The sequence below is a fragment of the Chrysochloris asiatica genome, unplaced genomic scaffold, assembly GCF_000296735.1.
Source record: "Chrysochloris asiatica unplaced genomic scaffold, ChrAsi1.0 scaffold00314, whole genome shotgun sequence".
In the NCBI taxonomy this organism is placed as follows: Eukaryota; Metazoa; Chordata; class Mammalia; order Afrosoricida; family Chrysochloridae; genus Chrysochloris; species Chrysochloris asiatica.
This window is the reverse complement of record NW_006408832.1, coordinates 209,839-225,792: the sequence shown is the minus strand read 5'-3', so window position 1 is coordinate 225,792 and position 15,954 is coordinate 209,839. Positions and strand designations below refer to the sequence as shown.

The 15,954-nt window shown below is 53.3% G+C and overlaps 1 protein-coding gene across 1 annotated transcript in view; it reads left to right on the top strand.

Annotated features, from left to right (window-relative positions):
* Positions 1-15,498, top strand: part of LOC102831835 — a 28,779-nt gene extending 13,281 nt beyond the window's left edge. The window contains exons 2-9 of the mRNA XM_006875219.1: positions 7,201-7,266; positions 7,412-7,469; positions 7,702-7,936; positions 8,075-8,175; positions 9,345-9,414; positions 10,910-11,033; positions 14,539-14,614; positions 15,313-15,498. Coding sequence (XP_006875281.1) covers positions 7,201-7,266; positions 7,412-7,469; positions 7,702-7,936; positions 8,075-8,175; positions 9,345-9,414; positions 10,910-11,033; positions 14,539-14,614; positions 15,313-15,498 — 916 coding nt within the window. The remainder of the gene's footprint in view (positions 1-7,200; positions 7,267-7,411; positions 7,470-7,701; positions 7,937-8,074; positions 8,176-9,344; positions 9,415-10,909; positions 11,034-14,538; positions 14,615-15,312) is intronic.
* The last annotated feature ends 456 nt before the right edge of the window (positions 15,499-15,954 follow it).

Sequence of the window (15,954 nt, the reverse complement as noted above, 5' to 3'; positions counted from 1 at the left end):
CTGCCCCTCCCCAACAAGGCTCCACCTCTTGGCCTCCCTCCCGTGTGTGCCCTGTTCTGTCCTGGACACACTCGTCCTCCTTTGTGTGCTGATGCCATCACCTGCTGGACCGCACCTCTCTGCGTGTCCTCTCTCTGCGTGTCCCTTCTCTGCACGTCCGCTTTCTGTGTGTCCCCTCTCTCAGGCATTTGAGGTCTTGATCCTGAGTGTGTGGGGAAGGGTGCCTCTGGGTGACCATCCTGGGTGGGCTTATGTTGGTGTGGGCAGACCCTCTCATACACGGCTTCATTTAATACTGACTTCCAAGAAGAAGGTGGCCCTCATCTCCCAGTGGAAAAAGTGGGGATGGCAGGAGGCTCCCTGCTTGGGCACCCCTCAGCCTCATGCACACCCCTCAGGAGAGGGACTTGGAAGGCCAGCCGGGGAACAGGCAGGGAGTCCTGGGCATCTCCATTGTAGCCCCAGTGTCCCTGACAGCAGGCCACACTGGGACCCAGCAGGTCCTGTGAGCCCCGTCCCTTTGAACGGCCTGATGCTGCTCTTTCAAAGGGGGCAGGAGGCAAGGAGGGGTGTAGCGAGCCCCGTTCTCATCCCTGAGCCCAAGACTGTGTGCACTGGAACCCAGGGAAGGTTCCAGAAGGCAGGGCATGTGCTCTGTGCTGGCCTGCAGTATCAAGATGCTGCCCAGAACACTGGGACCCTCCCTGTCCCCCTGGGCGGGGTCCTCACACAGTCGTGGCTCAGTGGGAGAGCGCAGACCCAGGCCCCTCATGAATATTCATCAGCCTCTCTGCCTCCCAGTTCTGGGGGTGTACCTCAAAGGCAGGCACTTAAATCTGGTGGTGAATAGGGGGCTACTGAGGGCTGGGATGCAGAATTTTAATGACTTGCCAAATACAGTTAATTATGGAAAAAGACATCTTCTGCATTTCTCATGTAAATGAGACAAATTAATTGGTGCTCAGTGGGTTTGAGAAGGTGCCCAGTCCCAGAGGGAGGTGGGGAGAGCTCGGAACAGCCTTGCAGCGGGTGCTACCAGAAAGCAAGGTAAAAGGAGAGTAACCGGATTGGGTCCGGGCTGCCGGGTCTGTAACTGAAACCGTGACAACGCCCAGCCCCTGGGTTCCCGCCACAGCTGCCCAGCCACAAAGAGCTGTCAGGGAGGGGGTACCAGAACTCGGTGGGGGGACCACCTCGTCTTACCCACCTCCTACCCACCCGGATTCTTGGCAGATTTCCAAAAGCTGTCCTGAGGGGTGGGTTCCCAAGGGCCCTGGGTTCATGTGCACCCTCTTGGGGTGATGCGTGGGGTCTGCCTGCCCTAGGTGAGGTGGGACAATTGACTGGAGGTATAGACAGAGATCTTGGGGTTCAGCTGTCTTCCAGGGACGTTCTCAGACCAACTCCATCAGCAGTGGGACTTTGTGAAACCCTAAAACCTTGATCTTGGCCTCCCTGATTTCAGAGTTACAGAGTCATCTATGAGCCTTCCCAACCCCAAACCATCATCCCGGGTGGTACCCCAACTTACACCCATCTGTTTCGGTGGCTGTGCCCCCAGCTCCTGGGAAACAAAGTGGGGAACAATAGGCTTCTATCTTTGAGGAAACCGGACCTCGGCTCCAGTGGCCTCCACTCTTATCTGGTGAGCTGCCCCATTGGGAGAGAAACCTGACCCTGAGGTTTAGGGTTGGGGGTGGTGTGTGTGTGTGGGATTCTGTCTTTGAAAGAGAGAACAGGCAAATGGAGCAGCCCGTCAGAGCCCAGGAGGGGCTGGGCAGCGTGACTCTGTGTATCCTTCCCGAACTTCCTGGAGTACCTGGGGAGGGGCCCCCAAGATTGTCACTCTGATGTTTGGAGATGGTGCTACCCCCTTGCTTGGCTGCACCTGCCACCATCTGGGGTCTCCAGAGAAGCCTGAGGCTGTGGGCATCTCTGACACCCGGACCACAGACAGGGGCCTGGGCAGGACCAGGAAACCCCAGGGAACCAGGACCTAGTCCGGTCTGGCTTTCTGACATCACTGCACCCTGCAGGCAGGCTTGGGGGGGGGTGTCTTTCCCAGTGGACATCAGGGAGACTGGCCTGTCCTGAGCTCCAGGCACCCGGCCACCCTCAGGCCAAGGACACAATGAAGTAGACCTTCCCCAGGCAGTGATCCCACAGCTCTGGGCTACCATTGACTCAGCCAGGTCTGTCCCCAACCTCTGGGGCTTGGAGTTGGTGCTCAGGGAGGGTCCCTGTTCCGATGAGCAGCTGGGATGCTGCTGGCAACAGCTGTTGGCATTGTGGTCCTGGGACGAGCCAGATCCCTCCTGCTCAAGGCTGGCCTGACAGAAGCTGTCCCTATATCCAGCGATCCTAACGGCAGTGACAGAGAGGGCAAGGGGTGGCCTTGGTCACTGGGCAGGAAGTAGGGGGGAGGGGTCAGTAGCCACGAGCTACAATTGCACTCTCTTCATTGTCTGTGATTTTTTGACATGAAATCAGGTCCAGGAACAAAATAGTCCCTAAAGAGTTCACCTCTGTGGAAGATGCTGGAAAGCAAGGCAATTTCTGGGGCCCAAGGAGCTCCGGAAACTCAAAGAAATATTAGGTTGCAAGTTAAGATAATCCTGGAGATCATGGGTCCTTCAACTGCTGGCCCCAAATGCCCATGGGCCTGTACTCCTTCCTTTCAGTGAGTCTCGACTGCACATCCACGGAGGCTGGAGTGCCATCCAAATCCTCTCTGGTCAAGGTCAAAGCCTAGACAGTCTTCTGGTACACCAGGACAGTGAAGTTCAGTGAAGCCACAGAAACTGACCTGGAGCTCTGGTCACCTCCCTGCAGGATACTCCTCCAACCTTAGCCTGCACAGACCCCTCACTTCAGGGGGGACACCTGGCCTGTCCCCTGCACGGTCCAGGGACCATGCACCTGATCATCCTGTGTCATCGGCGAGAGACCTAGCTAGAGAGAGGGGACAAAGGGACAGAGACAGAGAGCCATGGGAAAGAGAGAGAGACAGACAGAAAGTGACAAGAGATAGAGAAAGACACAGACACTGAGCTAGAGAGTGACAGAGAGAGACAGAGAGAGACAGAGAGAGAGACAGAGAGAGAGACAGAGAGAGAGACAGGGGAAAGAGAGCTAGACAGGCTAACCGTATCTGGTGTCCACATCAAGTGTGTTGTTAAGTGATGTTGAGTCAATTCTGACACAGAGCCCCGCTGTATAGGATTTCAGAGGAGTGGGTTTGAACTGCCGACCTTGTGGTTGAGCCTTGCCAGTTTTTACCCTTCTCACAAATGGGATCTCATAGAATGTGCCATATTGCACCAAATGTATTCAGCTTATGAGATACTTTCTTGTCATTTGGTGGAGCTGAGAGGTGTCATTTTCATTGCTCTGTAACATCCCACAAGGAACCTAGTTGTTGAAGAAGTCAGATGCTAATCAAAAAGGTAAACCTCTGGGGATCGGCTACACAAGGGGTTTTATAACCTCTCACAGGATGAACACGCACTTTACGTATCTGCTCTTCCTTTCCCATTATCCAACTTTGGGATGCATGAGGAAATGGAAAAGACTCCGACATGGGTCAGATGCCTCAGTCATCAGATTGACATCTCTTTTGTCCTTTGAGAAAGGAAATGGAAGAAAGTGACGCATTTGAAATATGATGTTGGCAAAGAATACTTGCATTTATTGTGGCTTGCCAAAAGAACAAACTCATCAGTCTTAGAAGTGAGCATGGTGAGATTTCGGTTTGGTTACTTGGACATGTTATTGGGAAGGACCCGTTGCTAGAAAAATAGGGTCGTCTCTCAATGGCCTGAACTCACAGGTACAACCGTCTTGGAGATGGGCTCAGAAGAAGAAAGAGTGGATTGATTACTCCTTAGAAGGGAAGGTGGCGAGACTCCATCTCTCACTTTGGACATGCTGTCAGGGAGGACCAGTTCCTGGAGAAGGACATCGTGTGTGGTAGAGTAGAGGGTCAGTGACTAAGAGGAAGACTTTCAACATGACAGATCGAAACGGTGGCAGCAAGAATGGGCTCAAGAGTGGCAATTGTGAGGCTGTTTCAGGACCAGGGTGTGTTTAGCTCTGTTGTCCTTACTCTCCAGCACCAGGCCTCTTGGGACATGTTTCTGTTGGGAATACTTACACCTGTTCACAGACACATGCAAATCAACATGTCACACATTATGCAAAAGCTCAGCTTTCAGTGAACGCTGCCAACCTGTTTTCCAAAGTCCTCCTAATAATTTATAGTCCCATCAATGCTTCAGGAGACTTCGGATTGACTCTGTTTGTCTGTTTAATTCCAGCCATCCCACGGAGTGTGCAGTGAGCATTGCCCCCCTTCCCTGCCCCCCTCATGAACTATGCTCATGAGCCCTTCCCCCTGGGTTCACTCTTAGGTGTCTCACAGATGGGGGTCCCTGAGGAGAGCCCACGGGGAGGGTCACAGGGTGACCCTGGGAAGGAGAGAGGGGACTGGGACTGGTGAGAGAACATCTCGTCTCTCCTGGCCTCTCGCTCATGCCCCTCATGTCTCCTTCTGTCGCCCGCACTTGAGGCATATTCCGTGTCAGTTCTGCATGCGTGTCTGGCCCAGGTCTGTGGGCTCTGGAGCTTGGATTTTACCAGCTCACAGTGACTTTTGATGAACAAAAGCTGCCATGGTTCACTGAGGACCTTCACTCAGTTTCAGGAAGTTCTGGGCAGCAGGGAAGGGATGTCTGGAGGGCACTGACTGAGGGCCACTGCCTGAGATGTGAAGGACAGGACGTGTCTGCTAGAACTGTGCTTCTCTATGCCGCAGGGCCTGACATATCCCTGCGGCTGGCTCTGGAAGCCGGAGCTGCCTTGGCACTGCTGTGGTGACCATGCTAGGACATATTCCCAGCTCCCAGAGGAATGGTCCCTTGGTCTTTGCCAGCGTCACTGTCACTCCGTTTTCCATTGCTGTTGCTCTCAGGGGCTTCGGCTTGGATAATGCCAGGACCCTCCCAACCAGCCCCAGTGCCTTCTTCCTGTCCACAGCTGTCACGGAACCAGCCTGGACCCAAACCAGAACCCAGAGGGCTCCAGGGAACCCCTGAGGCTGGTTTACGGGCTCGTGTGCTTTGCTTCCAGGTTCTAGGACTGAGTCTGTCACACTTGCTTTAAGACATTAAGCTGCTATGCCCACCACAGATACTCAACATCTAGTCCTCAACAAAAATGTGTTGAAATCAAAGATGGCCGTGAACAGACTTGCCTACAAAAATCAGAAAAAAGGAACAGTGGTGTAAACAAAAGGGATACACTTGTCTCCTAAAATACAGCGTGGGAGGAGGGAAGAGGCGCCAACAAGGACCCTGGATTCTTTATGCTTGTGCTTCACTACGTTTTGTGTGAAACATGTGTCCTCATTGCTACAATGTGGTTGCGGCTCCTCCAGCCATCACATCTGCATTCTGGGAAGGGAGTAAAAGGAGCGAGGTGAAGTGGTGGTCAGGACAATTAGCATTTTCCCTGGAGGCCAGAAGGGTCTCTGCATAGTTTACCTGTGGGAAGCTATCCTGGGGTCCCTCCTTGCTGGACAGTGTCAGGATAAGCAGGTGGGGGTGGGGGCACCTTCTACTGGCCAGTCATGCGGGAATGACCATGGTGATGGCACTGGAGCTGGGGCCTTAGTGTGCAGCGGGGTAAGAGTGGGCCCCTGCACTTACTATCCCCTGGTGGCCGAAGTGTCCCTCTGACTGCCTCACTTTCCTCTTAGCCCAGTCCGGTTTCTGTCTCACCTCCAACTTCTCATTTCTAGGCTAAAATGACCTGGCAAATTCCCTTCCACATGAGCCTTGGGGATCAGGTGTCCTTCTCCCCTCATGGGGGGACGGCCACACTGGAGGCTTCAGGTGGCCCAGGCCCCTCCAGGAGGGAGGTCTCAGAGTACCCCCTCAGGGTGGGTCCTGCCTGGCGCAGAGGGAGCATTTGTGAGCTTAGGAAGGGGTTGGGGGGTTGGGATGCACCCGGAACAAAATGGGTGATGGCCACTGAAGTGGGGGGCTACATGGACTAGTGAGACACTCTGGGGGACAGCAGGACTGGTCAGTCCCTGGTCAGGCTGATGCCTTGCGTCTTTGGGAATGCCTGGATGGTTACTCACTACTGGGTTGGTGGTGGCTTTCCGAGAGGCTCCTGCCTACCACTGTTGACTCAGGACTGTTGGCCCCAGGGACAGGAAGGGTCATCAGTGGCTTTGTTTGCATCTCTCCCTCTCTCTCTTCTGGTTGAGCCTGGGGGTGGGGGCCCAGGGTGGAGGGCACAAAGCTGTCCTTGTGACAGCCAGCAGCCAAGATCAGTCAGAGTGACTTCTGTTCCCAGTGAGCAAAAATAACCCCACTTCCCAGAAGGCCCTTTGTGGTGCTGCCAGCTCATCTGCCCTTGGCCTGCAGAGGGACAATGCTGGGGGTGGGTGGTCAGGGGCAGGGGTCAGCCCTGCCCACCACCTCACACTTCCCCATGGATTCAGTCACTCACAGGGGACTCACAGATGGGGGGCCCTGCCAAACCCAAGGAGTGGTTAGGACCCACGGGGAGGGAGCAGGCTCTCTGGGCACAGGGTGACCCTAGAAGGAGCAGTGGGGGCTGGTGGGAGGCTTGACTACTGGGCAGGCAGGTGTGGGTCACCTGGATGGTCTGCAGCAACCCCTACCCTTGGCTGGACTCAGTGAACATCTATTCCAGAACACCCACCACTGGCCTCCCCTCCGTCTTTCCCACCTCTCCCTGTCAACACAACTGGCTCCTGGGTCTCTCTGGACCCTCCCAGCCCACACTGAGTCAAGCATGAGGGTCCTCTCCCGGGAGTCCATCTCCCACCAAGGCCCACAGCTGTGCCAGGCGGGGTGGGGAGTCCCAGACTGTTCACCAGTCTCCGAGGAGGCTGAGATCCAGCCTGAGGAAGGCCCAGCAGACCTCGGAGAGGGGATAGACCCATGGTGTTCTGGATCCCCCACCTGAAGCAGAGACAGGGGGCAGGGAGGGGGGGCTAGCCTGCAGTGCGTGGGAGCAGGGATTCACCGTCTTTCTTTGGGCTGTGACCCCACCCTGGCAGTGGATGCTTCCCCCACAGGGCCACTGCCCACTGCCACTTGTTGTCCACTTATGGCACATAACAGCTTCCAGAGTCTTTGTCCTCCCCTAGTGCTTGCATCCCTGCAGCGCCCGCAACCCCCTCAGCACCTGCATCCTCCCACCTGTGCCCGTGTCATCCCCCATCCCCAGCATGTGAGTTCTCCTCCAGCGTCTACATCTTCCTCCCAAGGGCCTTCACTCACTTGTGCCTGGACACCCCTGGACTGGGGACAGGGTGATTGGGGACGACTTTCCAGGATGTAGGGCACTCAGGCGGCCTTAGGGGGGTGGGCACTAGGTCTGTGACTCCTGAAGAGGAAGACCCCCACACAGTGGTCATGAAGAGTGTTGACATGGTGAGACCTGGGTGGGGTGGGGGAGGGGCTGGACTGTCCTGGAAGAAGACGGTGCAGACAGTGACGAGGAGCAGGGACCGTGGGCATCTGACCCTGGGTGGGGAGGGCTCTGACAGTGGTGGCAACTGCAGCAGAGTCTCCATTTACAGGACTCTGGTCAGAGCAGGGGCTCGGGGACACTGCAGTGGGGCCCTGCCCAGCAACCTGGTCCAGTCCCCCCACCCCTACCCAGTGGGAGCCACAGGTGCAAACCAGGAAAGGGGGCACCATTTGTGGCCTGAGCCTCATGGTGGGTGGAGGCAACTGGGACTTCAGCCCCCAGGAGTCCAGAGTGTGGCCCACGCTGAGGCCTTCCCAGCCCAGCACTGCGCACCTGGAGAATGGAGCTGCTAGTGAGCTCCTACCTCCCATTGACTGGACACTGGGGCTGAGCCTGCAGGGACAGACAGACGGCCATGAGCTGGAGAGTGGGGCTCCTTCAGGAGAGCAGCCTCGGGCAGGGATAGCTCCTGGACCTGGACAGGTCTGTGGCTTACTGAGCTGGGCAGGCCACTGTCCCTTCCAGAGGGCCCATGCTCCGCTCGGGATGCTGTCTTATCCGCCAGGTCCTGGGCCCATCAAGGTGTCCGCTTCGCTGGGCGGGTCCTGGGACAGTCAGCCTTCTCTGGGACATGAACTCCAGCCTGAGCCACACTACTATGCGGCTGTTAGGTGGACGCTAGGTGGATGCTAGGTGGAAACTAGGTGGGCGCTAGGCAGATGTTTTTAGGTGGATGCTAGGTGGACATTAGGCGCACATTGTGTGGGTGCTAGGTGGATGCTAGGTGGGTGCTAGGTAGATGATAGTGGACCCTAGGTGGACACTATGTGGACGCCAGGACACCAGGCAACTGATGGGAGCTGGAGGTCCCAGACAAGTGGGGATACCCCAGACCAGACAGAAAGCTGAGAGGATGCTTTTCACCCCAGAAGGCTCTGGGGGCCCCGGGGGAGGCTGGCAGGGGGTTCAGTGCACCCTAAGAAAACATGGGCACCAGTCACCACCCTGATGCCCTACTCAGTCCCTTGGTCAAGCTGCAGTGACATGGGAGTGATGGTGGGGCCCTGCTCCTGGGGTGGTCTCTTGTGATATTGGGGGCGTTAGAAGCCAGATTCCACTTGGGGCTGGTCTTCCCTTTCACACTCCCCACCCCTTCCTGTCTCTATGTCCCACTTACCTCCTGTGGACCATCTAGGAGGTGGATGTAAAGAAAGTCAGATCTTTAAATAGATTTCTCACGTAGGTGGGGGCAGGAGGGATGAGTTCACCCAGCATTGGCTTTAAAATAGGCCAGCGGGCATGAGCCGGGGGCATTTCCGGCCGAGATCCTGTTGCTAAGAGGCATGTACACTAACAGCATCTGTGGCTAGTGAGTGAGGAGGGAGCCCTGGTGGCGTTGTGGGTTAGGTACTAGGCTGCTAACCACAAGGTCAGTGGTTCAAGCCTACCAGCTGCTCTGATGAAATGGAGAAATAAGGCTGGCCACTCCCCTGTGTAGGGGCACTATGGGTTGGAATGGACTCAGTGCAGTGGGTAGGAGTGTTTGTGTGTGTGTATGTGTGTGTGTGTGTGAGAGTGTGAAACCAATGCCTGTGTTCAGTGTGAAGGAGCAGAAACTGGTTGGTCTGCGGGCACTCACTCACGTGGGTGTGGCTGAAATGACCAGGAGAGGCTGGTCAGCATCACAAGGGCCTCTGTGCCTGTCCATCCACCACAGTGGTCACATTGCTGGATGCCTGGGTGTGGCTGAGCCATCCCTCACCCTTCTTTGGGTCCCAATGAGCCTCCCCATGCCATACCCAAATGAAGACCGTGCCTTGTTTCCCTGTTTGCAGGTTCTACAGGTAATGGTTTATAATGGAGGTTGCACTGGGGCCACTCAGAGTCATGGCCAGCATGCTGAAGGTAGACCCCCTTCAGTGGCGGCTGAACCATAACTTCTCCATGAAGCTCCAGGGCCCCAGCTGTGGATTTGGGGGTTCAGCTCCCTGAGAACCAGACCTTTAGTGGAGGCAGCTCGTAGCCACCAGGAGATAATCCCTTCCTCCTGTCTACCCTCGGCTCCCCACACCCCAGTATTCCAATAAGCCAGCACCCTTGCTCCAGCTCTAAGCTCTTTGGAGGCCATTACCAAAAGGCAGGTAATCCCTCATCCAAAAGGGACAAACACCTGTCTCAAACCCTGCTCTAAGAAACCAGACGATCCATTTATGGAAATGGCAGTGAAAGGGGAAAGATGGAGCTTCAGGTATAGCTAGATCCAGGAGACAAAGTGGTCAGAACCACCTCTTCCTTGCTGTCTCTGTTCTCCTCTCCTCTGGAGCCATCCTCGGACATTGTCCCCAGATGGACAAAGGTGGCCACAGACACTCCAGGCATAGAGCAAACTCCTCTTTGGCAAACACATCCAGGTCACATTTCCATCCCTCCAGGATCCTGTACAGGGGAGAACCATTTTCAGAGGAAAGGTGGGGAGCCGAAAAACCATGTCCATTGCATTTGGCGATTCCAGGAGCCAATACCTGCTACATGAAGGAAAAGTATTTATAGAGATGAAAAAACCTGGCTTGAGACATTGTGTTCTCTAACCGACCTGCTCATCTGGAGCAGCAACACCGTGGGTGCCGGGACCTGCTTCTCAGAAAGTCTTCAAAAGACAGCCTGCCACCATGAGCTTTGATCTCAGACAGATTCTGACTGAGAGACACGATCAAAAGGAACGAGTGTGATCCCAGGTATGTACAAGCTTGACTCCAGGAGAATCGGGGCTTTCATCACAGCTGAAGGAGGTACTGTCTGAAGAGATTTAGACGTCCTCAAAAGCACTTCTCTTGTGTTGTCTCTAAAACTCCACAACGAGCACTGCGTTTTTCTTGCTAATCTGGATGCTGTCAAGTCAAGAACATGGGGCCAGGCTGTGATGGAGCCAGGCTGTGATCTGGGGTCACCAGAACCATCTCAAGGTGGCAGTGGGCCAGGGGACTGGAGCACTGCTGCTGAGCCCCAGTGCAGCAGCCAAGACAGTCTGTATCTTTGGGCACGTTGTCACCCCTGTGGATCCAGTTTGATTTTTATGGTGACAGCCACCATGTCCCCTGGTGGTGTACGGAGGGTGGGCCTCATAATATCGCATTACTCAAAGCTTGAGACACAAAGATGATCAGTTGAAACTCTTGGATCAAATGAAACACACACTTTATAATTATTCCCCAAAGCTGAGCTAATCCAACCAATCTCAGGTTCCTCTTAGTTAAAAGAAAGGGGAGTCTGTTTAGACGTGATTTAACCACATTAACAAGCCCAGACCCAGCCGCTATGAAAGAGCAGTACCAAGTTCAAATAGGAGCAGCTGCTCCATCTGCAGCCCCTCTGCCCTGACACTGTTGAAATGTGTTCCTAGAGTTGCCATCACAAGTACCACAAACAGCTCTGGAGGCCATAAGTCTGAAATCAAGGTGTCGGCAGGGTCATGCTCTCTCTGAAGTCTGCAGGGGAAGATGCTTCTTCATTGCTTTGAGCTTCGGGTGCCCCCTGGCAATCCTCGGTGTTCCTGGGCTCATCATAGATGCATCACTCCAATCTCTGGCTCCATTTTCATACGGCTGGTCCCCCTGTATCTGCCTGTGAATCTTTTGCTGTTCTCACAAGACCACCAAGCATATCGGATGGATTCACTGCATTAATAAAGAGTCTATTTCCAAATAAGGTCACGTTCACATGTACAAGGGTTATGACTTCTACATTATCTTTTTGTGAAACATAATTCAGGTTTTCACAATTTACCATCTGGCTGTCCAAATTTACGTCCTTCTCATGTGCAAATGTATTCATTCGTCCCCGCGACCCTGAAAGTCTTGCATCAGCTCTAATTCCAAATTCTCAGCTAAATATCATCCACTCAAAATGTCTTGTCTCTCATCTTCTAAACCACCTCCATCCAGAATGGGTGGAACTCTGGGTATGATCCATCTTGGGGGAAAAGCTCCTTTCCATCAGTGGACTCATGAAACCTAGATGACGAGTTATTGCTTCCAATGTACAATGGTGGGAAAGAGCCTGTTTACAGGTGCCCACTTTAGTTGAAGGACACTGGGTCTCAAGCAACTCCAAAGCCCAGCAGGGCAACTTCCACTCAAGTTCAACCCTTCTGAATGATCCTCTGTCTTTGGTACTCTGCCTCTGGATCTACTTGGGGGAGTGGGGCAGCCTTGCCAGCCCTGGGTCTACTAGCTGGCTTCTTGCTTGTTGAATCCCCTAGGTCTGACACCCTTCTGGCATTTTGTCTTGCCTCTGTCCCTTGAATCCAAGTGGGCAGGGTTTCTGTTGAGGTGGTGGACTGAGTCCATAAACTATACTTCAGCTCTTCAGCAAACAGCTGTCCAACCACCCTTCGGTGTTTCCTCCAGAACAACTTCCTTATGGTTTGCAATATGGACATTTTCCAGTTGTGGATCCTTTATACTTAATAGTTCCTTCCTCAACTTGCCTCTTTCCTCTTGCATGTTACTCTAAGTAGCAAGGAGAAAACAGGTCAAAACTTCAATATTTGCCTGGAAATCTTCTTACAGGTTCCAGTTCCACAAAACTAAAAGCCAGTTGTTGTTGAGTTGCCTCTGAGTCCTGGGATCCATGTGTGTCAGACTAGAATACACTCCATAGGGTTCTCTGACCTTACAGCAGTAGATCACCAGGTGCCTCTGAGTGAGTGGGTTTGAACACCCAACCTTTTGGTTAGCAGAACTTTTGACCACAAACAGCAGAACGTAATTCAGCCAGGTTCTCCCCTACTTTATAACAAGGATTGCCTTCCTTCTAGTTTCCAATAGCATGGTCTTCATACTTGTGCTTACCAGAAGTAATTTTTTTTTTTTTTTTTTTTTAACGAGAAACACCTTTAACATTCATGGCTATGGAAACATTCTGTGCACAACTATGTGTGTATTCTCTAAGAAAAAAAATGAGTCCTGGCGTGGTGCTGCAGGATAATGTAACTTACTAGCTGCTCCTCGGAAACCCTCTCTATTCAGGATTGCTATGAGTTGAAACTGATTGGAAGACACTTAGTAACAACAACTAGAAATAGATGCTTTCTCTGAAGTTGTCTTTACTTCCTTCTGAGACCTCATCAGAACTACCTTTAACATCCCAAATTCTAACAGTCTCTTCCAGGCAATATAGGTCTTACTATCAAGTATCTCAACATTATTCTAGCCTCTGCCCATCACCCAAATCCAAAGCCACGTCTACATTTTTAGGTATTAGATACTGGCTCACTCTACTTCCTGGTACCAAAAACCTGTTCTCAGTCAGAGTTCTCTAGCAAAAAAGAACCAATGAGATATAGAGATGCCTGAAACTGGGGAAACCAAGGGGTCACACTTGCTAGAAGGAGAAATAATTGTACACTTTTTTTTCTATTCCACAATTTGCTTTGAATTACTCTAGGTTTAAAAGCTTGAGCTCACCCTTCATCTACTAATTCAGGGAGCATTTGTTTAGGGCGTATAAGAAGACACAGGGTTGAATAGAATAAGAGGGGTTTCCTTGGCAACTTGGAGGTTAAGTTCAGTCATCACCATGAGACAGCGAGAACACCTGGCTTCATCAGAAGGCGGTACCATGTGGCAGAAAACTAGGTCAGTCTCGGCAATCTGGAGACAGATTCCTTCCCTCTCTTCCTTCATCTGAGGAGCAAGTACTCAAAGTGCTTTGAAATAAAGTCAGTTTCTGCTAAATCTTTGGCTAATTTGGTTCTTGGTCTCCTTTCAGCTTTGGTGGCTGTGAAGACAAGCAAGGGCATTTTGGTTTGAGACCTGGAAAGACCCTTGGACACAACACCATCCCTCTTCCCATGGATCATGGAAGGGCTCTGCTATGTTGCAAATATGGACCAATTCACTTTGTCCATAGCAAAGGCCACAGTCTTTGGTATGGGTTGCACCTCAATGTAAGAAAACAAAAATCCTCACCACTGGACCAATAAATAACATCCATATAAATGGAGAAAAGATTGAAGTTATCATGACTTCATTTTGCTTGGATCAACCATCAACACTCATGGAAGCAGCAGTCAAGAAATCAAACAACGTATTACACTGGGCAAATCTGCTGCACAAGACCTCTTTAAAGTGTTGAAGAGCAAAGATGTCAGCTTGAGGACTAAGGTGCGCCTGAAGCAAGCCATGGTATTTTCAATAACCTCATATGCATTTGAAAGTTGGACAGTGAATAATGAAGACCGTAGAAGAATTGATGCATTTGAGCTATGGTGTTGGAGGAGAATATTGAAAGTACCACGGACTGCCAAAAGAACAAATGATCTGTGTTGGAAGAAGTGCAGCCAGAGTGCTCCTTGGAGGCCAGACATAGTCTTTCATACTTCGGACATATTGTTAGGAGGGACCAGTAGCTAGAGGAGGACATCATGTTTGGTAAAGTAGAGGGTCGGAGAAAAAGAGAAAGACCCCCAATGAGATGGATTGACACAGAGGCAGCATCGATGGGCTCAAACGTAGCAACAGTTGTGAGGTTAGTCCAGGACCAGGTAGAGTTTCGTTCTATTGCGCTCCTAATAACAAGAAGAACTCTGTCCAGGGCATTTGCGCTGTGTCCCCATCTACAATTGATAACTGCTCTCAAGTTGGCCTTGATTGTGGGTCCCCTCCTGTCTCCCAGCACTAACTTAAGTCCTGAGCCTCTGAAACTCAGCAATCCAACAGGTGACAGAGCTCTGAATTGGACATGCATTCTCTAGGGCAGTGCAGACCCAGTGGGCCAGAGTCAAGATTTCTGCCCCTCCGCTGACCACGCCCCTTATATGACCACGCCCCTCATCTGACCTCAACCTTCATGTGACTCCGCCCTTCCTCTGATCCCTCCCCTCCACTGACTTGACCCTTGACTCTACCCCTTCACTGATCACAATCCTTCTTCAGATCCCACCCTTCCTCTGACCCCACCTCTACTCTGCCCACACCTCTCACATGGCCCCGCCCCTCCTCTGACCACGCTCCTCCCTCTGATCCCCAGGTCTCCACCCCTCATCTCGGCAGCCCCAGGAGCCATTCCGTATTTCCGGAATGTTCTATTTTCTCAGGAGAACTGTGTGGGTAAGTGTGAACCAGCGTCCATTCACCCAAGTGTTGTTAGGTACTAATTATATTGACATCTGTGATCGGCTATTTCTTATCTTTTTCATTAAAATGATGATGGTAGAACTAACCATCTGACGGCCCTGCTGAACATGCACAAGGGCTGGCCTGAGCCTGGGCAGTCACTGAGCACTCAGGGACCGGACGGAGAGCCAGCCCACCACCCTGGGGGACAGGTGGGGTAGCTGTTGCCCCCTCTCTGGGGTTCATTCAGTCTGTCTGCAGCAAACTTTCACCTGGGACTCACCTGCTCACCTCCAGGTGTGAGTATGTGAGTGCCAGGAAAGCTCAGGGAGCGGTCAGCGTGGGGTCTACATAGGGTCCCTGCCAGTGCAGAAAGGGGTGGGCTCACAGTGACCATCAGTGCAATCACTGTGTCCCCTCCCAGCCCTGAGGCTGGGCGCACGGCACAGATGCCCACATCTAACAGATGAGTAGCCGCCTGGGGCCTGCTCTGGGTCCAGCAGCACAGCCAGGCTTTCTGGGACCAGTCCCCCTCCTGGACACACCAGGCTGCCATGACGTGACCCCTTACTTCCCCTTTTTGTGAGATGAGGGGGCTGTGAGGGTGGCCTCTGGGGTCACACACATTATGTGGCCTAGGTAATAGCAGCCGGACCTTAGCCTGTGACTCAGCTGATGGTGACCTCAGGGGCAGCAGAGTCTGAGTCACGGTCCAGGCCAAGCAGCTGAGGCGCAGTCTGGGTTTCTGAAGGCCAGCCCAGGCTGGACAGAGGCCTCAGGTCCTCAGGACACGCCGGATGCCTCGGTGTCAGCCAGACTCCCTCCCCACTCCTCCGCGGTCCTTCCGGGCAAGGCTGAGAGTGTGGTCCAGTGAGACCGGGTCAGATTTGGATCACTGCAGGGACTTACTGTCCCCCAGGGGCATCACCAGCCCGTCCTGCCCTGCTCCACAGGGCGAAGACGGGCAGGAACCATGCCAGCATGTAGTGGAAATGTTCTGGGAAGGCAGCTGGGGAGGTGGGGAGTGAGCAGGGGGGTCCCCTTGGGTCTGTGGTCTCCTGAGAGGGACACAAAAGCCAACTGGAGCCTGGGACCTGGGAGATGAAGCCTGACAGGGTACAGGGATCAGGAAGCGAGTCCTGGTCCCCTCTGGGCTGACCCTCCTGAGCATCAACGTGAGGCAGTCCCAAGCCTGGCGGCCCCTGGCCCAACAAAGTAGGACCCAGGACAGCTGGAGGCGTGCCCCTGCTGAAGCTCTGGCTCTGTGGGTTTGGCCTGAGTCCAGACAGCAGCCAGACTGGAGCCCCCAGCTCCTCTCCAGCACGCCCTG